This window comes from Tursiops truncatus, chromosome 8 (assembly GCF_011762595.2).
Source record: "Tursiops truncatus isolate mTurTru1 chromosome 8, mTurTru1.mat.Y, whole genome shotgun sequence".
NCBI classification, from domain to species: Eukaryota; Metazoa; Chordata; class Mammalia; order Artiodactyla; family Delphinidae; genus Tursiops; species Tursiops truncatus.
The window spans coordinates 103,155,653-103,175,004 of record NC_047041.1 but is presented as its reverse complement, the minus strand read 5'-3'; the positions used below and the strand labels follow the sequence as shown (position 1 = coordinate 103,175,004).

General features: G+C 61.5%; 3 protein-coding genes across 6 annotated transcripts; 2 read left to right on the top strand and 1 right to left on the bottom strand.

Annotated features, from left to right (window-relative positions):
• The first annotated feature begins 1,845 nt into the window (after positions 1–1,845).
• On the top strand, positions 1,846–5,584 carry NUDT8 (nudix hydrolase 8). 3 transcript variants are annotated; one of them, XM_073809253.1, is made up of 6 exons: positions 1,846–1,970; positions 2,568–2,662; positions 3,070–3,753; positions 4,393–4,525; positions 5,099–5,176; positions 5,278–5,584. In XM_073809253.1, the coding sequence occupies exons 3-6, from the start codon at positions 3,560–3,562 to the stop codon at positions 5,503–5,505; spliced, it is 633 nt and encodes a 210-aa protein (XP_073665354.1). In that variant the 5' UTR covers positions 1,846–1,970; positions 2,568–2,662; positions 3,070–3,559; the 3' UTR covers positions 5,506–5,584. The 3 variants fall into 3 exon arrangements, with proteins under 3 accessions (XP_073665354.1, XP_033717161.1, XP_073665356.1); XM_033861270.2 differs by lacking the exon at positions 1,846–1,970 and having other exon boundaries at positions 2,394–2,662; XM_073809255.1 differs by lacking the exons at positions 1,846–1,970; positions 2,568–2,662; positions 3,070–3,753 and adding an exon at positions 3,785–4,023.
• A 2,143-nt stretch (positions 5,585–7,727) lies between these two features.
• Positions 7,728–13,319, top strand: LOC101333911 (double C2-like domain-containing protein gamma; the record flags this gene model as incomplete). Its single annotated transcript, XM_033861271.2, is given in 12 exon segments — positions 7,728–7,986; positions 8,149–8,167; positions 8,384–8,444; positions 8,519–8,590; positions 8,808–8,865; positions 8,868–8,910; positions 8,998–9,133; positions 9,223–9,276; positions 10,639–10,793; positions 10,901–10,979; positions 11,146–11,242; positions 11,320–13,319. Coding segments are annotated over 12 exon segments (1,164 nt in total), but the record flags the coding sequence as incomplete, so codon positions are not given.
• NDUFV1 (NADH:ubiquinone oxidoreductase core subunit V1) lies at positions 12,045–17,503 on the bottom strand. 2 transcript variants are annotated; one of them, XM_033861269.2, is made up of 10 exons: positions 17,343–17,503; positions 16,161–16,243; positions 15,917–16,087; positions 15,027–15,210; positions 14,000–14,189; positions 13,356–13,568; positions 13,046–13,212; positions 12,654–12,735; positions 12,300–12,445; positions 12,045–12,195 (listed from the first exon to the last, which is right to left on the bottom strand). In XM_033861269.2, exons 1-10 carry the CDS (start codon positions 17,412–17,414, stop codon positions 12,109–12,111), a joined length of 1,395 nt encoding a protein of 464 aa, XP_033717160.1. In that variant the 5' UTR covers positions 17,415–17,503; the 3' UTR covers positions 12,045–12,108. The 2 variants fall into 2 exon arrangements, with proteins under 2 accessions (XP_033717160.1, XP_073665353.1); XM_073809252.1 differs by lacking the exons at positions 12,654–12,735; positions 13,046–13,212.
• Between the last annotated feature and the right edge of the window lie 1,849 nt (positions 17,504–19,352).

The following is a 19,352-nucleotide window of genomic DNA, read 5'->3' as shown; positions in this document are numbered from 1 at the left end:
CAGCTGGAGATGAAGGCTCTGTGGGAGTAATTCAACCAGCTGGGCACAGACATGATTGTCACCAGGTGGGCAGGTATGAGCAGTGGCGGGGGGGCAGGGCGGTGGCGGGAGTGGGGGGCAGGCCGGAACCACAGTCGAGCTGCTGAGCACCCCCTCCTGCAGGAGGATGTTCCCCACCTTCCAGGTGAAGATCCTGGGCATGGACACACTGGCTGACTACGCCCTGCTCATGGACTTCATGCCTTTGGATGACAAGAGATACAGGTCCGGGCCTGGCTGGGGGTCACAGCTCAGACCTCAGGCACTTGGTCGGGGAAGTAGACCCCCACCAGCACCCTGAGGGAGGCAGGGGCCAGTCGGAGCAGTGTCGGGGGGGGGCCCATCCTGGGCAGCAGTGGGCGCACCTGGGCAGGTAGGGTGGGCTAGCCCAGGGCAGCAGATGCAGCAGGTGAACCCAGGCCAGACGGCACTCTGGAGCCTCCGGTTCTTCATGTGCCGACGGGGCCAGTGCATGGGCAGTAGGAGAGATGCCCCGTCAGTCTTGGCTCCGGGTGGGGGCAGCAGATGAGGTGCCGTGGGCTGCAGTCGGGGCGCCCTCGCCACCTCGCTCTGTCCCCAGGTATGCCTTCCATAGCTCGGCCTGGCTGGTGGCGGGCAAGGCGGACCCGACCACGCCTGGCCGTGTGCACTTCCACCCCGACTCGCCGGCCAAGGGCGCACAGTGCATGCGCCAGATTGTGTCCTTTGACAAGCTCATGCTGACCAACAACCTGCTGGACGACAACGGCCACGTGAGGCCCGGGCCACAGTGGGGAGGGTTGGGCCAGGGCAGGGGACGCTGGGGCCTGATTGTGATGAAGCCCGAGCCAGGGCTGGCTGGGCCTTTGGTGCCCGAGTTCACCTGGCCAGGGGTCGGACAGCAGAGACTGCCAGGCGGGTGGGCCAGGCCCACGTAGCTGCAGGAACCCGGCACCACTGACACTGTGTCAAACAGACAAAGATCCCTGCCCTCACGGGGGCTCACCTCCTGGGGTGCCAGGCAGATGGTAAGCAAAGAATCCAGACGGCAGAAGGGTGATAAATGCCAGGAGAGAAAGGAATCCAGACGGCAGAAGGGTGATAAATGCCGGGAGAGAAAGGAAACAGGGAGCGGGGCTGAGACGGAGGGGGCCGTTGAGTTCAGGGGGCTCAGGAAGCAGCTGAGGCGCTATTTGAAGAGGGGTCTGATGGAAGTGGAGGAGGGAGCCTGTGCGTACAGAAGGGGGAGCCGTTGCAGGCAGATGGAACAGCAAGTGCAAAGGCCCTGAGGCTGGAGAATGCTGGGGAGTTGAGGAAGCTGTGAGGAGACTCCCGTTTGGCTGGGGTGGAGCTCAGAGGGGCAGTGGGAGGGGAAGGGATCCTAGGGGCATCCAGCACTGCTCTGCAGGGCCAGTTGGCTGTGGAGAGGATTCTGGTCTTTACTCTCTGTAGCTCACGAGGGCTCTGAGCTGACTCACTGGGGCTGCTGTGTGAAGGGAGTGCAGCCAGGAAGCAGCTGCGGAAATCCAGGAGAAAGATGACGGTGGCCCGGCAGGGTGGAGCCAGTGGGGTGGGAAAGGTGGTCAGATCCCGGATAGTTCCGAGACAGCTGGGGCGTGGGAGTGAGAGACACCAAGCAGCCTGGAACCTCCAACAAAGGGGCCTTTGATACAGAACTGCAGATTCTCAAGTTCAGACCTGGCACCGCCGCTATCAGATGGGGGCAGCGGGCCCTGGAAGAAGGGCTTCGGCCCCAGAGAGGGTTTGCGGCTGCCCCACCCCTTCCGCACCCCCTGCAGATCATTCTCAGCCCTGTGCACCGCTACCAGCTGCGCTTCCACGTGGTCTTCATGGACCCACGCAAACACAGCGAGCGCTACACGGAGAACTTCAAGTCCTTCATCTTCACGGAGACCCAGTTCACGGCCGTGACGGCATATCAGAACCACCGGGTAGGTCAGGCCACAGCTCGTGAGGCAGCTGCCAGCCCACCTCACAGGGGGGAAACTGAGGCGCCAGGCTCTTAGGCCCCACAGGCACACAGACCCCTGCCCTTCTCTCCTTCCCAGACTCAGTGGGCATCTACCCACAGTCCTTCCCCTGCCTTCATGCCCACTGGCTCTGTGGCTCCTGGGCTGAGGGGCCCAGGTCCCGGGGCCTCTAGATTGGGGACGGGGTGGTCCAGGGAGGAGAGGGTGGCTGAGCCCGGGCCCCACAGCCTTTCCCCAGCTCAGGGCTGGCCCATAACTACCCTTTCTCCTCTGCAGAGCACCCAGCTGAAACTCACCAGCAACCCTTTTGCCAAGGGCTTTAGGGAGAGTGACCCGGACTCCTGGTACCATCTGGCCCCTGACAGCTCCGCCCAGCTGCCCTAACCCACCCCCTCACCCCATCCCTATCCCCAGGCATCTCCTAAGGCCTCCGACCCTTCCTTCAGGGTCACGCCCACTGGCTTGTCCCGGGGTCCCACTGTCTGACTCTGACCATGACCCTTGGCCTGGGTTCTCCATCTTGACCCCCTGCCTCATTCCTGCTTGCCCCACCTTCAGGCCTATATCTCCACGGCCCCTACTCAGCGTCCGGACCCGGAGTCGCAGCAGCCTCCGCCCCTGCCTGCCAAAGGGCTCCACAGAGCAGGAGAAAGGTCAGGCCCCAAGCCCACAGACACAGTGGAACCAGAGCCTGCGTAGTGGACGGGGCCACAGGGCCCCCAGGAAGGGGCTTCTGCATGCTCAGCAAGCTCCCTGGGCATCTGTGTGGACAGAGAGGGGGAGGCAGAGAGAACGGTGCCGGGACGAGGTGCTGAGAGCTGGGGCAGGGGCGTCGGGGGGACTTCCTGGAGGAGGTGGTTCCCGAGCTGGGCCTTGGAGGACTGGGAAGGGTTTGGACAGAGGGAGAAGGTGGGGGAGAAATTCCAGGCAGAGGGAAGAGCAAGCACAAAGGCTAAGTGGCGGGCAACTTGGGGTGGGAAGGGCAGGGAAGGGGACGGGAAGGCTGAAGGTGTGAGGGGAGGTCTGGGGCCCACTTACACCATTTCCTCCCGCCCCGTAGACCCCCTAAACGCCGACCCCGAACATCCTGGAGCACTTCCTCTGAGGTCCCGGACCCCCGCGGGCGCGGAGAAACGCGGGTCCCGGCGGGGCCTTAACAGCCAGACACCCCGACTCGCGAACCCCGCGGTCAGCACGGCCGTGCCCGGTCGCCGGGCCAGGCGCGACGCCAGCTGCTCTAGGCGTTCGTAAGAGGACACTCTCCAGACCATCCACGCCAGCTCCGCCCCGCCCCAGGCCCGCCCCTCTACCGGAAGTCCAGGCTATCTGGTGACGCCCCTTGGCCACGCCCCACAACTGGCGGAGAGGCCCCTTCCCGGCCTGGGCCCGCCCCTTAATCGGGCCCCGCCCCGTGGGCAAGGCCGCTGCCGCTACGGGAGCCTCACCCTGCGGGCAGACTCCTCCCACGGCCCGCCCCCCAGATTCCCGAGACACCCTGGGGTGTGCGCTCTGCCCGGTGACCTCGGTTTCCCGGCCGCGCTGGGCCGGACATGCTGCCCGACTGCCTGTCGGCGGAGGGCGAGCGGCGCTGCCGGCGGTTGCTGGCGGGGGCCACGGCCCGGCTCCGCGCGCGACCTGCGGCGGCCGCGGTTCTCGTGCCGCTGTGCTCGGTGCGTGGGGTCCCGGCGCTGCTCTACACGCTGCGGTCCAGCCGCCTGCCCGGGAGGCACAAGGGTGACGTCAGGTACACCGGCCGGGAACTCCTCTCCCTTCTAGGAAGAGGCCGCTGAACCCAGAGACCACAGGGTCGTGGGCAAGGCACTTAGCCTTTCCGAGCCTCGGTTTCCGCCTCTGTAGAATGGGTCTGGGTCTGAGAGCCCGTCAGGCAGAGGGCTATGGCGGGAGTCAGCAACCCACGTCCCTCCGCCCCGAATCTGGCGCCGCAGGTGGTCCTGCCCGGGCGCCGCGCGGATCGCTCGACACCTCGTTCAGATCTGTGTCCCCGTCCAGAAAGGCAAGACTCCGCCCCCTTCCAGCGACTACTGGGAGATTCGTGTCCCCGAGCCGAGGAAGCGCGCGGGGCGGGGTTACCTGGCTTCCCGCCCTGGCCCCGCCCCCGGCGGGAACTGGGGACACCCTAGAGTCAATGTCAGCGCCTCTGGGGCCACCATAAGCAGAGTTTGCATGTCTGAGCCCCAGGGCCTCTCTCCCTTACTCCCGTTGTTCAGGGAAGTAAACGGTCTGGAGAGGTCGTGTGGCTTGCCTAGCCCTCTCTGCAAACTAGGGGCGGAGACGTTATTTAGGTGGGTCACCGCCACAGCCTCCACCCCCACCCCTCCAAGGCCCCAGCAGCCCGAGAACCAGGCTCCCTGTGCCTGTTCAGTTTCCCAGGTGGCAAGTGTGACCCCGCTGACCGCGACGTGGTGCACACGGCCCTGAGGGAGACCCGCGAGGAGGTGGGCCTGGTTGTGCCTGAGGAGCACGTGTGGGGAGTCCTGAGGCCCGTGCACGACCAGGTAAGCCCGCCAGGCCCTGAAACCACCACCGGCCCTTGCCCCATTCAGCCCCTCTGCTTGCCCCGGGCTAGGAGCAGGGACCCCAGGGACAAGGAGGGTGGTCATGGACTGTGGCAGTCACGGAGTACGGTGGGGACACCTGCCTGGCAGTTGTGTTCCACCCTCACACAGCCCGTCAGGAAGGGGCCAGGGGTATTTTATCCCCTTTCACGAGGGATACTGAGGCTCAGGTCCTGGGGTGGAGGTGGCTCCAGGGTGAATCAGCTCTGCTCTGCTCCGTGGACAAAGGTTGGGGAGGGCTTTGCAGGGTAGGCAGGGACTGAATGACCACTGGGAGATTTTAGGGTAGTAAAAATAAGGAAAAGCGAAGGCGCAGAGGCCTGAATGGGTCCAGTGTGTTTGGGGGGCCTGAGTCAGTCAGCGTGGCTGGGGCGAGTCCAAGGGCAGGGGCCGGGTGGACCTGGCCTGCACTGCTAAAGGCCCCTGGAGTCTTCCTCTCAGGCTCCCTGCCCCAGCCCCAAAGCCCTGTCGAGGGCGTGCCTCCCCTGACTGCCTGCCCTCCTCCTGCCTCAGCGAAAGACCACTGTGGTGCCAGTGCTGGCCGGCGTGGGCCCACTGGATCCCCAGAGCCTCAGGCCCAACCCCGATGAGGTGAGTGGGGAGATGCTAGGGGTGGAGTCTGGGTCGTCCGGATGGGCGGAGGCTGCAGTGGCCAGTGCTCTGTCTACCCTCTCGCTGCCTCCTGCCCACAGGTGGATGAAGTGTTTGCACTGCCCCTGGCCCATCTGCTGCAGGAACAGAACCAGGGCTATACCCACTTCTGCCATGGTGGCCACTTCCGCTACACACTGCCTGTCTTCCTGCACGGGCCACACCGGATCTGGGGGCTCACGGCCGTCATCACTGAGTTCACCCTGCAGCTGCTGGCACCTGGCGTCTACCAGCCCTGCCTGGCCAGCCCTGAGCTGCCCAGGGGCTGATGACCTGGCCCTGAGCAGCCCCTGCCTTTGCCCTGCCACGCCAGCTCCACTCCAGGACTGAATAAAGAGCCTTTGCCAATTCCGTGGCGACTGCACCTTCTGGACTGGAGCCCTGACCTTGGGCAGACCCCATGGGACAGCTGGCCTCCTAGCTAGGGTGCCTCTGGATAATCACACTGTTACTTGCTGTGCCCACTCACTGTGTGCCAGGTGCCTGGAGTCTTTTTTCTCATTTCACTCTCACCACAACCCTGTGAGATGGGGCCAACGCTGTCCCTGGCTGGTGAGACTGAGGCTCAGGGAGGGTAGACACCTTGCCCAAGGTCACCCCGGTTTGGGATTTGAACCAGGCCCTCTGTGACTCCAGAGACCAAACTCCTAGCCACTACCCTGTACGAGCTCCTGTTCCATCTTCCGTGCCTCGCTGACCATGTGCTGGGCAGTAGGCATCCAGAAAGGAGCCTTGCCTGCTACTGCAAACCTCTAACATGCCAAGCTCCCACCATGTACCAGGTGCTATGCTGGGGTCCCATCTGTGCACCGGCCAGATGCTACTCTGCCCTCTGGGGGTGCTCAGTCTGTGGGAGATCTGAGACCAGGTCACACAGATAATCATGTGATTGTATATTAATTACTCACAGATATGTAGTAGAATTATGTATCAATCATGTAAATCTCTGCGAGAGAGTTGAAGGGGTGGGCAGTCTAACCTTGACATGGTGGACTGGGCAGTATTAGGCAGGACAAGTGATAGAAAACCCTGCCCACTAGCTGACTTTGCCAAAGGAAGAATGGTGATTACAAACTCCAGAGATAGGCCAGCTTCAGGTATAGCTGGATCCGGGAGCTCAGGGACTCTTCTTTCCACTGTATTGGCCTCACTCTCAGGAGCATTCTCTACTCCACAGGGGTGAGAGGTGAGGAGAGGGCAACAGCTCTAGGATGGCACGGTACCAGCATCCCATCAACAGAAAACAGCTTCTCTTTCTGGGCCAGTCTATCCCAGAATTGTACTTTATTGGCCTGCTTCGGGTTACATGCCCTTCCCTGAAGCTGTCACGTGGCTGCTGGATTTGGAATTCATTGATTGGCAGGGTCTGGGGCACAGGCCTGGGGAGCAGGGTGAACCTCCTAGAGTGAGAGTAGCGAAGGTGTGGCCCCCAAAGGACCCCTGGGGAAAGACGGAAGGTTGAGCAGGTAAAGGCAGCCACGTTCCCCTGCAGAGAGTGACCTTGAGACCATAGGTAAGCGGGAGCAGGCCAGGTCAAAGGGCAAGGGAGGAAAGTCGGGGCACAAGGAGCAGTATGTGCACACAGCTTGGGGTGTTCTAGGAAACCAAGAGGGGCCGTGGGGACATGGGGGGAGGGGCCCAGCACTCGGGGCCCCAGTGAGCGGCCAAGGGGACCAGCCTCAGTGATGGGTTAGGATTTTATTCCAGGCTGGCAGAGGGGGAGAGAGGTGCCGAAGTGATCGGATTCAGGTGTTAAGAAGCTTGAGCTCCAAGGGGACTGGGTTGCGGTGGCACCCCCACCCCGTCTCTGCAGAGCCCTCCCCGCCCGCCCATCTCCCCTCCCCCCAGCCTGCCCTCCACACCCCTCCCCCTTCCCACACGCCTCCCCACACGCTCTCCCCCAACCCCTCTGTCTCACCTACCCCTTCCTCCCCACACTCCCCTCCCATTGCCCCTCATACCCCTTGTATCACCTCTGGCCCTCCAGCCTCACCTGGGAGCAGGGCCACGTGATGGCGGTAAAAATAACTCTCCGGCTGTGTGTGAATTGGGGAGGGGTTGGGGGAGAAGGAGGGAGGCTGGGCCCCAGCACTAGGGAAGGGGCCCTTGGGGTGGAGGGCAGGGAGCTGCTGGTCTCCTGGGCCCCAGAGAAGCGTTCTGAGTCCCACCCCTTCCCCCGTCCCCAGGGCCACACTCTGGCTCTCTGGGTCACCTCCGTCAGGCGCACACCCAGCACCGGCAGCGACCCAAAGCAGATGGAGGAGCTCTGAGGGCGGTAAGTAGCCCAGCCGGCCTACCTGCCAGCCCACGGGGTCCCCCTCCCGGCTGGAGGCCCCCACCCTGCCGACCTTGACCTTACACTCTGTCCTCAGGTCCCAGCTGCTGCCCAGGACCCCCCCGCCCCCCGCCAACACCCTCAGTGATGCCTCCTCGCCCTGTCTGGTTGGCCTGATGCGGTGCCCTCATCTCCGGTGCTCAGGGGCTCCTCTGAGTGCCGCCTCCATGTCCAGGCCCCCATGGCGGGCACGGCTGGCCGGGGGCGGTGAGCGTGCAGGAACACGTGGCTATTGACGTGAGCCTGGGCCCCATCCGGCCCATCCACCTCATTTCCGACTACTTCCCGCACTTCTACCCCTTCGCTGAGCCCACCCTGCACACCTGAGACCTACACCCTCCAGTGACCCCCACCATCCACTCTGCATCCCAGTCCCAGCCGGACCCAGAGCCAGAGGGAGACTCAGACGACAGCAGTGAGTGGGCGCGGGGCACAAGGGGGACCCTCTCGGCCCAGCCCAGCCAGGATGGGGTCTGGGGCATCCCCAGGCTTCCGACCTGGGGAGGGGAAGGGCAGGAGGCATGGCGCCGGGGCTGAGGTTGATGTAGAAGCTGACCTGCCGGCCACCTGCCCTTAGCCACCCTCGGCATCCTCAAGTTCACACTTCTTTTTTTTTTTTTTTTGCAGTACGCAGGCCTCTCGCTGCTGTGGCCTCTCCTGTTGCGGAGCACAGGCTCCGGACGCGCAGGCTCAGCGGCCATGGCTCATGGGCCCAGCCGCTCCGTGGCATGTGGGATCTTACCGGACCGGGGCACGAACCCGTGTCCCCTGCATCGGCAGGTGGACTCTCAACCACTGCGCCACCAGGGAAGCCCCACGCTTCTTTTTGACACAGACAGTAGCACACTGCACTGCACAGCTCACCAGGCCAAGGTGAGGATGGGGCAGCATGCCTGGGTCCCAGGTGTGGGCCCTAGGCCTGTCCCACATCCACTGTCTCTTCCCAGGGCCTCAAGCCACCGGCCTTGGGCTCCGTGGACACCTATGTCAAAGCCAACCTGCTGCCTGGGGCCAGCAAGGTGAGGGTGAGACACAGGCCCCTACTGCTGTCCCTTGGCCGCACACCCAGCCTGGAACACCCACCTGGCCTGCCATGCCCCTCTTCCCCAAGGCCTCGACCTCAGACAGGGAGCCCCCCGTTGCTGGGATGTGCAACTAGAGGCTATATGAGGGAGGGGGACCAGGCTGGGGCCCTGGGGCCCGACAAGGCTCTGACCCTACCTGCTCAGCCCCCAGGCCAGCCAGCTGCGGACACGCATGGTTCGGGGCACAAGGGGGCCTGTCTGGGAGGAGGCACTCATGGCTTCACCTTCCAGGACACCCGGCGCAACACCCTGTGGTGAGGATAGGGCCTGGGCCACAAGGGGGCAGGGCCGAGGTGGGGGTGAGGGCTTGCCTGGCCAGGTCTGCCCTGTGTGGCCACCAGGCTGTGCGTCTGGGAGGACCCACAGCTGCAGCAACGGCGGCGGGCGCCTCCCCTGCGGGAGCTGCGGGTGCCCCTGGGGAAGCTGGTGCCCAACCAAGCCAGGAGCTTCGATGTGTGTCTGGAGAGGCGGAGGCTGGTGAGTGGGCTTGTGCACAGGGTGGGGCGTGCAGGGAGGGAGACCTGGGCAGTGTGCAGCCAAGGGGACCGGGCTCTCTGCTCTTTCAGACCAAGAGGCCCAAGAGCCTGGACACAGCATGTGGCATGTCTCTGTATGAAGAGGTGGGTGGGACGGCGGATTCCAGCGAGGACTGGGGGGGCAGGTCTGGGCTGGCCCAGGCTGAAGTGTGTCAGGCAGGGATTGATGTGGGCCGGACAGGGGTCCAGGCCCAGGCAGGCTTGGAGAAACTGAGGCCATCTCGCTCACCGGCCCTGTGAGCGCTCATAGTCTCAGGGAACAGCCAGGCCCCAGGGGCTGGGCAGAGGGTGACTTCCCCTGCCAGGGCAGCCCAGGGGAGCTGTGGGGCACTGGCACAAGCCCTCACGGGGCAGAGACACAGGCCAGCTTGAGGCAGAGGCTGGAGCCAGTGGGATTTGTCCCTGGCCTGAGCTGGGAGGGCAGGTCAAAGTCCGGGAGAGAATGGATATGGTGGGGCTGCACGGCTGCTAGGTCTGCCCGAGGCAGTGTGGGTACCACACTTCTGGGGCTGGTAGTCATAGACACAGGCCCTTGGCAGGAGGCAGTGATGGTGACCGCAGGGGATTTGCAATAGGAAACCAAAGACCTGGGCAGAACCCCTGCAGCCCAGCAGGCCCCCGGCACCTGCAAGGCTTAGGCAGGGCCCTCCGCAGCTCCTCCGGGCCAGAGGGCCAGGTGCTGCTGCCCCGCCCCCTAGTGGAGCCGCATGTTGCTGCGACTGTCAGTCAGTCAAGGCGAAGCTGCGGAGCCCTACTGGGTGGGGCAGGGACCCGCCACAAGCACTTCCTGGCCCAGACCCCGCACAGCAGCCCCTTGGCTCACGGAGCACTCCGTTACTGAGAGCTAACGCCAGCAAGGTGGCTGGGCTTTCGGCAAATCAAATCCCTCGTTAAGTGTGGGAGAAGCACATTCTCTCCAAGGCATCCTCCCAAGTCCTTTGGAAGCACCAGGGGCCAAGTGTGGCAAAGGATGTTCAGAATCTGGCCGCTTGGGCTGCGGGGTGTGAGGAGGGTGGGCTTTGTAGCTGAACAGACCTGTATGTCCTTGGGTAGAGAACAGCCTCTTGGAGCTGCTTCTGTGGCACCAGGCTTACCCTGCGGGAGGGTGGTGATGGGTACCTAATGACAGGCCACCTAGGAAGCTCCTAGCACGTTTGTGGCCCTTAGGGACATCAGTTCCCTTCCCCTCCATGACAAAGATGCCCCGAACTGGCCAGTCACGTGGCCTGGCATCCCCTTCTCAGGCCCTGGAGGATAGAGCTGAGCTGGAAGTTTCCTTCCAGGGCACTAAGCCAGTGATTGTTTTTGTAAATTGAATCATGAAATCAAACCACTGGCCCCTGACTTCTCTGCAGCCAGTTTGCATTCTCGCGTCCAGGCCAGCACTGGTGGGTGGTGGGCTACGGGCCACACGGGAGCTGACCCCAAGCCTACCCCCTGCCCGAGGAGGTGGAGGCTGAGGTAGCCGGGGAGGAGCGTGGGCGCGTCCTGCTGTCACTGTGCTACAGCTCTCAGCGGGGCAGCCTGCTGGTGGGTGTGCTGCGCTGTGCCCCCCTCGCCCCCATGGATGCCAACGGCTACTCGGACCCCTTCGTCCGCCTGTGAGTGTGAAAAGGGGTGGACAGGTGGACAGTGAGGGTTCCTCTGAGCCGCTCGGGGCTCAGCTCTCCAGGGCCACACCTAAGCTGACCCCGTTCTTCCTGATCAGTTACCTGCATCCGAATGGAGGGAAGAAATCGAAATATAAGACCAGTGTTCAGAAGACCCTGAACCCTGAGTTCAACGAGGTAGGCCAGTCCTGGCTGCTGGGGGTGGGAGGAGGGGGGTCAACATCCTGCTTCCGAGAGCACAGGCCCCAGCTACCCTGAGCCATTCACCTGTCTGAGTCTGTTTCTGAGGCTGTGAAGGACCCAAGGCTGCCTCCCTCCTGCCTTTCTGCCCCCTTCCCTGCAGGAATTCTTCTGCACAGGCCCACGGGAGGAGCTGGCGCAGAAGACACTGCTGGTGTCTGTGTGGGATTATGACCTGGGCACAGCTGACGACTTCACTGGTGAGTGGGAATGTCGGGGAGCTGGGGGGTGGGCCCAATGGACTCCCACACGGCTCCTGACCTGTCCCCCAACCCAGGCGGGGTGCAGCTGAGTAGCCAGGCCAGCGGGGAGCACCAGCAGCACTGGCGCGAATGGCTGGGCCGCACTGACCACCAGCTGGAGCCGTGGCACCCGCTGGACGGCGCGCGCCTCCAGCTCAGCGAGTAGCGGGGGCGCCCGGCCTGGCCCTGCTCGCCACCGTCCCCGAGACCGACCCGCGGCCGCCTCCATGGAGCTGCGAGGGCCTGGCCCTGCTCGCCACCGTCCCCGAGACCGACCCGCGGCCGCCTCCATGGAGCTGCGAGGACCTGGGGCTGCCTCACCCACCATGTCCACCCCTAGTCAATTGCTTCCTTCCTTCCCCCCTTTCAAATTCACCCCACTGCCAAATCATGAAGCAAGAATAAACCTCTCCTCCAAACCAGACCGGACAGCCGGTTCTTTCCCTGCCCATCGCCTCACAGGGCAGACTGGGCCCTGTCCTCCTTGCTCCCATCCTCCAGAGGCCTTCACTGGGCCAGGCCCAGGTCTGCACCCCAGGCCACAGTTTCCCCCTCCCCACCCACTTCTTGCACTGAGGGGTCAATGCTCAGGATGGTCTATGACAGACTGACGCACAGGAGGCCAAGTGTAAATTCACAACGAGACCTTGTGCTGACCTATCCCTCCCAAACCTCCACCTCCGTCTGGGAAACAAGCCTCCAGGAATAATGGGCCGCAGAGGCAGAGTGAAGAGCAAGGCCACAGAGAAGACGCACCGAGTGGGCAGCACTTGCTTTATTGTCCAGCCGTCCAGGCAGATGGATGCCGGCCCAGCGCGGCGGGCTCAGGAAGCGGCTTGCCTGGCCTGGTGCTGCTGGGCGAACCGCTGCATCCGCTCCTCGAGCTCCGGCCGGAAGTGTCGGATCAGGCCCTGGGGGTGAGGGTCAGGGTGCTAGGTGCAGCAGGGCCTGAAAATCCCCCAACGCCCGGGCTCTCAGCACCGCCCCCAGCACCACGCAGCAGGGCAGCGAGTACCTGCACGGGCCAGGCAGCTCCGTCGCCCAGGGCACAAATGGTGTGGCCCTCTATCTGCTTGCTGATCTCCCACAGGGAGTCGATCTCAGCCGGCCGGGCGTCCCCCTTCACAAAGCGCGCCATCACCTTGTTCATCCAGTCCACACCTGGGCCGTGGCAGCAAGAGAGGGCCTGGTGATCTCCCTAAGCCGGGGTGCGGGGGGATGGAACTCGAGGGGTGCGGGCCACAGGGAGGGTGGGGCTCAGAGCAGCCACAGCAGGCTGGGAAGCAGCAGCTGTTTATTCAGGGTCCAGTGCCCGGCCCAGGCCTGGCGCAAGCCACAGAGAAAGCCCCAGCCTGCCCAGCGCGCTTACCCTCGCGGCATGGGGTGCACTGGCCACAGCTCTCGTGCTTGTAGAACTCGATGAGGCGGGCGATGGCTTTCACGATATCCGTCTGGGGAGACAAGGGACAGTGAGGAGGCACCCAAGGCCTGAGCCTCAGCGCCCCCCGGCGGCACACCCTCCTGATTTTAGCGGCACTCTGGCTGTCTCCTCCCCCTGCCGTGGGCATCCCGCCCCGCCCAGGCTCCACGGGCGTGTCCCCCAGAGAAGCCTTGCTCCCCACCTCTCCCACCTCACTGTATCTCAGGTGACACGAACCAGGACCCAAGAGCTGGCAGGAGTTCTCCGAGAGGCCCTGGAAGGGTTACTAACCAGGCTGGCATAAGGCAGGGACTGGGTGGGGAGCATGGGCCAACCCTTACCGAGCGGTCCATGACGATCACAGCAGCCGTGCCCAGGCCCGTCTGCGCCTGCACCAGCGCGTCGAAGTCCATCAGCACCGTCTCACACACGGACTTGGGGATCAGTGGGGTGGACGAGCCGCCAGGAATCACAGCAAGGAGGTTGTCCCAGCCACCCGTGACACCCCCTGGGGCCCCAGTCAGTCCCCAAAAGGATGGATGGTCAGGGCTGGGGCCAGCACACCTGCCTAGCCCTGAGCCCAGGACCTCTGCTAGCCCCAGCCCCAGCTCCTGAGGCTCTCCCACCCTGCTGGCTGGCCCCAGGCCTCACCGGCGTGCTTTTCGATCAGTTCCTTCAGCGGTACAGACATCTCCTCCTCCACGGTGCAAGGGTGGTTGACGTGGCCAGAGATGTTGAACAGCTTGGTGCCTGAGTTGCGTTCGCGGCCAAAGCTGGCAAACCACGCACCCCCTCGGCGGCAGATGGTAGGGGACACGGCCACTGTCTCCACGTTGGCCACGGTTGTAGGGCAGCCAAACACTCCTGTGGGGGAAATGGGATGAGAAATCGGTGGCTTCTAGTGGGTGGGGACAGGTTGCGGCGGGTTTCCTGGCAATGGGGTATGTCCAGGGTCCTGCTCCGGTGGCAGAGAGCCCTGCTTTCACCCCTTTGTTATTCTCGTCCCCCACCGGACCCCAGATTCCAGCAGGAGCTGCGCTGCCTTTTCACCATCCTGCCCCGAGTTCCCGGAAGGTTGGAGAGGACTTGGGTATCTGACATGGGAGCTGAGGCAGGATGAGGGACTGCAGGTGGCACTGGTGGAGCCTCTATGTTGTTCCCACCCTGCTCTCTGTGTCAGGCGCCCAGTGCAGAAGGGACTCAGAAATTCCCTAAGAATGACCAGTGGGGACCTGAAAACAGATCCTGGACTCCACAGGACAAGGCCCAGGATCGGGCCAGGTGCCAGGTCTTACCCACGTCTGCAGGGAAGGGAGGCTTTAGGCGGGGCTTGCCCTGCTTGCCCTCGATGGACTCGATGAGCGCTGTCTCCTCCCCGCAAATGTAGGCCCCAGCCCCACGCACCACAAACACGTCGAAATCATAGCCGGAGCCGCAGGCATTCTTGCCAATCAGACCAGCCTCGTAGGCCTCTCGGATGGCTACCTGTGGGACAGGGGTGTGAGGACACGGTCCCCAAGGGCCCAGGAACACTGTGTGTGGGAGGGAGGGGTACTGGCCCAGTGAGCCCATCACCAAAGTCCAGAGCAAAAGCTCCCTTTGGACACAAGCAGAGGACGCTCTGGGAGGGGGTGGGGGTTTTTACGATGCATGTGCTACTTCTGTAATAACATTTAACAAATTCTCCAACTATATGTATTTTTAAAGACTTTAAGACAATAATGAAAATTTCAGCAAGTAGTTTCTCCAGGTGGTGGATCTGTGGGAGAGTTTCCTTTTGTGTGTGTGTGGTTTCCTATCTTCATAATGAACGAGTGCTGCTTCTGAGTAGAAGAAAAGACCCTGGAGGCTTATTTTTAAATATGTAATAATAATAACACTTACACATAATGCTACCATGTGCCAGGTTATTATTCCCACATCCTTCATCACTGTTGTGTAGCAGCCTAATAGAAAGGTGAGGCTTTGGCCCTGGACCAATTACTACAGGCATCACTGAGCTGAGAATTACTGAAATGACCCCCTGACCCTCCAGGAAAAATGCCCATATGGGAGTTCTCCAGCCTACCCCTGCCCCAGGAGTCATGGAGCCCTGGAAAGTCATGGAGCCCAAGCAGAAGCTCTGGAACATCCAGAAAGAGACAGACGCACTGGGGGCCACGTCCCATTCGGGACACAAGGCATGCAGGAGTGATCACCACTCTCCTAGTGCGACCCCAGACAGATCAGGAGCTAAAATCTAAGAACAACTCTGCCTAGGATTGGGGCATGTAAGTGCACACCGAGCACCTTCTCCTCTGTTGACGCCCCACCTCTGCCCACCTGTAGATTGGACGCCTCATTGTAGAATTCCCCGCGGATGTAGATGTAGGCGGCACGGGCACCCATGGCCCGGCCCCCCACTAGGCAGCCTTCCACCAGCTTGTGGGGATCGTGGCGCATGATCTCCCGGTCCTTGCAGGTGCCCGGCTCCCCCTCATCTGCATTCACCACCAGATACTTGGGCCTGTGGGGGCCAGCAGGTCAGTCAGGCTACAGGGCCACCAGGGTTGGGCCTTCAACCACATGCCACCCCACTCCACCCAGGGAAGCCTCCTCTGACAGCCAATCCCTCTTTGTCCTCCTGACATGTTCCCAGGGGCTCTGCTTGCTCACCACCGATGACAGGGAGCTCACTGCCTATTCCGTATTTGGGTGGGTATGACCACAGGAAAAATCTTTGCTTTCCCAAGAGCCCCAATCTGCTTTTGGTCACAAAGAGCATTCCGTGAACCTCCACCGTATCTCTGGAGCCAAAAGGAGGCAAAATAGCTGACATTCAGCCTTTGCTTTCTAGGCGCCAACCACAGTGCAGGCCAAAAGCTGTACGAACATTATCTCTTTCATCCCTGCACGATATAATATCCACTTACAGAACAGAAACCTGAGGTTCGGAAAGGCCAGGAGACTGCCCAAAGATATATGACTAAAAGGCAGAGCTAGGCATTGACCAGTTAAGTCTGACTGAGTCAAAGTTTTGTGTCGATTCTGCTTCCCCCCCAGTCTCCCCTGAGGAAGACCAGAGAGAACTGGATCCCACCTACCTGAGCTCTGCTTACGTTTTCCCATTTCATTCACTCTTAGTTTCCAAGGAAACAGCCCAAAGGCCCAGGTAAGCCACAGCCACCCCCAAGGTCTCTCCTGAAACCCCATTTCTGCCTGCCTACACACACCTGCCATCTGAGGGCTTATTCATGAAGCTCCATTTAAGGCCAGTTGGGAAGCCAGCACCTCCACGGCCCCGCAAGCCCGACGTCTTGACCTCACCCAGGATCCAGTCAGGCCCCTTCAGCAGAATCTCCTTTGTCTTGTACCAGTCACCTCGACTCTGGGCACCTTTCAGCCTGGACAGAGTGGGGAAGGCAGTAAGGGGGAGGCCCTGCCTCGGGAACCACCAGCCTAAGGGCACCATCTCACCTCCAGTCATGGCGGCCATACAGGTTGGTGAAGATCCGGTCTTCATCCTTCAGCGAGCCAAATGAGGTTTTCTTGGGCGCTGTCTGGGGACACAGAGGGTCAGCAGGCCCAGCAGGGCTCTGAGGTCATGAGGGGTCAGGCCAGAAGGTACAGAGTTTTGAGTCCCCCAGATTAGAGAGAGCTGGGCTGGGAGGAGGGCAGGGGCCTAAGCCTCAGAACCCTTCACAGCATCATAGCTGCCATCACCACTTAGTAAGCACTTCCTGTTAGCAGGCACGAAACTAAGTTTTCTATATCCAAGACCCCATTTCATCCTCATAACCTTGAGACAGGAACGATTTCCTCCATTTTACAGAAGAGGACACTGAGGCTCAGAGCTAACTGAGCTTATGAAAGGCACACAGCCCAAAGGAGCAGATGGAATCTAAGCTCAGGTGTGTCCGTGGCCAAAGCCCACACCTGAACTGTGCACAGCACATAGTACCCCCCTGAGCCCAGTGTGATGCTATGTCCATTTACTTGTCTGGCTGTGCTGCTGGACCCAAACTTGGTTAGGCCAAAGCCTTGTGTTACTAAACTCTGCTGGCGACAAAATGCACTTTCGGAAGGAAAAGAAATGCCTCACTGCGGCTGGGACACAAGATGACGGAGGGAGACCCGCTCGGGATAAAACTGTTGAGGAGAGATGGGTCTGGAATTCCACGTGACCCAGTGAGGAGCACCCCAGCTGAGGGCTAAGGGGACCTGGCTTCCAGACACCCAACCCCTTAAAAGCCAACATGGGGATCGGAGCGCTGAACGAAGAATGAGGAGGCGCACGGCCCTCTCCAAAGCTATTGTCTGCATCTGTAAAATGGGTCAGTGGCCCCTTCACGCCCTACAAAGCTGTGGTGGGAAAGGAATGAGATAAGGACGCTTTACTACCTGCAAAATTTTCCGTTAAGTCGCGCTGTTAAATAAGGGAAGCCAAGGGGCCGAAGGGCTGGGGGCGGGGTGAGTCAGCCTCCCGTTTGGACCCGTTCCCCTTCTACACCCAAGCCGGATCGGCAACCTTCCTGCTGGGCTGGGGAGATGAGAATGTTCTCCAGAAGGCACTACAGACCCAAGGGATGGAGCACGCACAGGCGCGGCAGCGAGAGCCGGCCCGCGAGCACCCCTGGCCCGAGCCAGGTCAGGCCTCACCGTATCGCCGCTGAATCGCACAGACACCCGTGCGGGGAGCGACCCGCCGAGCAGCCGCCGTGCCGCCAGCATCGCGGGGGCCAAGCCGGTCAGCTCCAGCTGTCACCTTCACGCCTCTGCGGCTGAGGAACCGGCGCGACCTAGACGCTAGGCGGCGCACAGGAAGAACGTCACGCGCCCTGGCGCCGGCGACGCGCCCAAACTTCCCCGCACCGCTCCCGCACCGCCCTTGGCCCCGCCTCCTCGTAGGAGGCCGGAGAGGCCGGAAATGCCCTGTCTGCCGCTGAGGCTGCTGGGAGATGCAGTCCCGCGGGCTTTCGGACCTCCTTTCTCCCTTCGCGGGATTGGTATTTACTCTCTTGCTAGCCCGCGCTGCTCCATCACATTAGCCCGTGGACCCTCAGCCTTTCAATCCCCAAGTAAACAAACCTCGCATGTCACCTTCTGCTGGTTCTGGTGTTTTCTGCAAGTTCCGCATTTCGCGTGCTCTTGTTGTATGCACAAGCGTATAGGGGAAGGAGGAGAAATCAGATCGGTGACAGCCCGACCCTCATGACCGCCTTGTAATTATTCTGTCCCCGTCCAAGCCCTCCCAGACTATGATTTTCCCCTCACCCACTACGGGCACCCCTGGGCTCAGAAAAGGATTGCTCATTAGCCGCAGGGAGCCGGGTCAGACTGGGGGTTGTTGGCGGAGGTCTCCCCAGAGGAGGTGTGTCTAGAATCCTAGGTTGGGGTGAGGCCAAGAGGGTGGAGATAGTCAGTGAGTGGCACATCCTCTTGCTGTAGTGCTGCTACACTCTCCCAGCCATTCCTTCCTCAGCCCCTGTCAGGAGAGGTTGGCACCTGATGCTTCTGCACAAAATCCTGGAGCGGCTCCTACTGCCTCGGCAACCTGGCATTTAAGGACTCAGCCGCTATCGTGCAGGTCGTCAGGCCCAGGCCACATCATGCCCACTCTCCACAGGACCTCTTCCTCTTGGGGCTTTAGGGCATTTCTGCCCACTCCCTCCCCACCCCGCAATGCTCCCGTGACCTGAGGAGGGCCTCTGTTCTTTGCCTTCTCTTGAAGTCTTGGAAGCCTGATTAACTCTTGTTAATCAGTTTGTCAGTTCTCTGGAACCCTTTGGCTCTGAGTCCCATGATAAGCATGTCCGTTTTGGCCTGCCCTCCCCAGCTCCTCTATTCTCTTGTCCTGTAATCATCCTTCCCTGTCTCTTGAGAGATGTACCGTTTACAAAGTAATATGCCCTTATTTTCTCATATATTCCCCACAGTAGCCCTGGATAGTGTTAACTCCATTTTCTACATGAAAAAAATTGAGGCCCATGGAGGTTTCATCTCTTGTCCATGGGTATGAAGCTGCTGAGTGGTAGAGCTAGAATCAAACCCAGGCCTTTCTCCCTTCCCAAAGTGCCCCAGACACAGCACACATATGACAGTCATTGCAGGATGTCAGTGGTGTTTCCAAAAGAGGCGACAAGAGCCTGGGCACCTTGTCTGAGGGCTCACAGATGGGTAGGGCAGTACCAGGTCCAGGGCCCAGCAGTCCTGACTCCCAGCCCCAGGCCCCCTCTCCTGGGCAGGGAAAGAGATTGCCCAGACAGAGCTGGGGATTACACAGCTAATCCGGAGCTCAGACCCGAGTCCATGGATCCCTCCCTTTGGGGTGGCAGAAGGGGGGCAAGATGGAGCCAGAGGGTGGATTCTCTCCTCATCCCTATCTAACGGGGTCAAAAGGGAACACAAGGCCATGGGGAGAAGGCAGCCGGGTGATGCTGTGGATGGGAGATGCTGGGCATGGGCCCGTGGGAAACTAAGAGTGAGGGGCAGGAGCTCCAGTTCGTCCAGCGCCGGGCTCTGTGCCAAGCACTTGCCATGTGTTATCTTCTTAATCCTCCCACAACCCAGGGCATGGGAATGATGAGCCCCCATTTTCAGAAGAGGACAGAGTATATTAGCCACGCTGAGTTGCCTGCCCAAGACAGCACAGCTGCCGGAACTCGGCCT

What these genes read in the sequence shown, in the direction of transcription:
- NDUFV1 (XM_033861269.2), bottom strand. Translation starts at nt 17,414, where the DNA reads ATGCTGGCGGCACGGCGGCTGCTCGGCGGGTCGCTCCCCGCACGGGTG. An exon ending in TGCGATTCAGCGGCGATACG is followed by an intron (nt 16,244 to 17,342) that starts GTGAGGCCTGAC and finishes CTGTGTCCCCAG; the next exon opens with ACAGCGCCCAAGAAAACCTC. An exon ending in TGATCGTCATGGACCGCTCG is followed by an intron (nt 12,736 to 13,045) that starts GTAAGGGTTGGC and finishes TTGTCTCCCCAG; the next exon opens with ACGGATATCGTGAAAGCCAT.
- NUDT8 (XM_073809253.1), top strand. Translation starts at nt 3,560, where the DNA reads ATGCTGCCCGACTGCCTGTCGGCGGAGGGCGAGCGGCGCTGCCGGCGG. An exon ending in TGAGGCCCGTGCACGACCAG is followed by an intron (nt 4,526 to 5,098) that starts GTAAGCCCGCCA and finishes CTCCTGCCTCAG; the next exon opens with CGAAAGACCACTGTGGTGCC. An exon ending in TCAGGCCCAACCCCGATGAG is followed by an intron (nt 5,177 to 5,277) that starts GTGAGTGGGGAG and finishes TCCTGCCCACAG; the next exon opens with GTGGATGAAGTGTTTGCACT.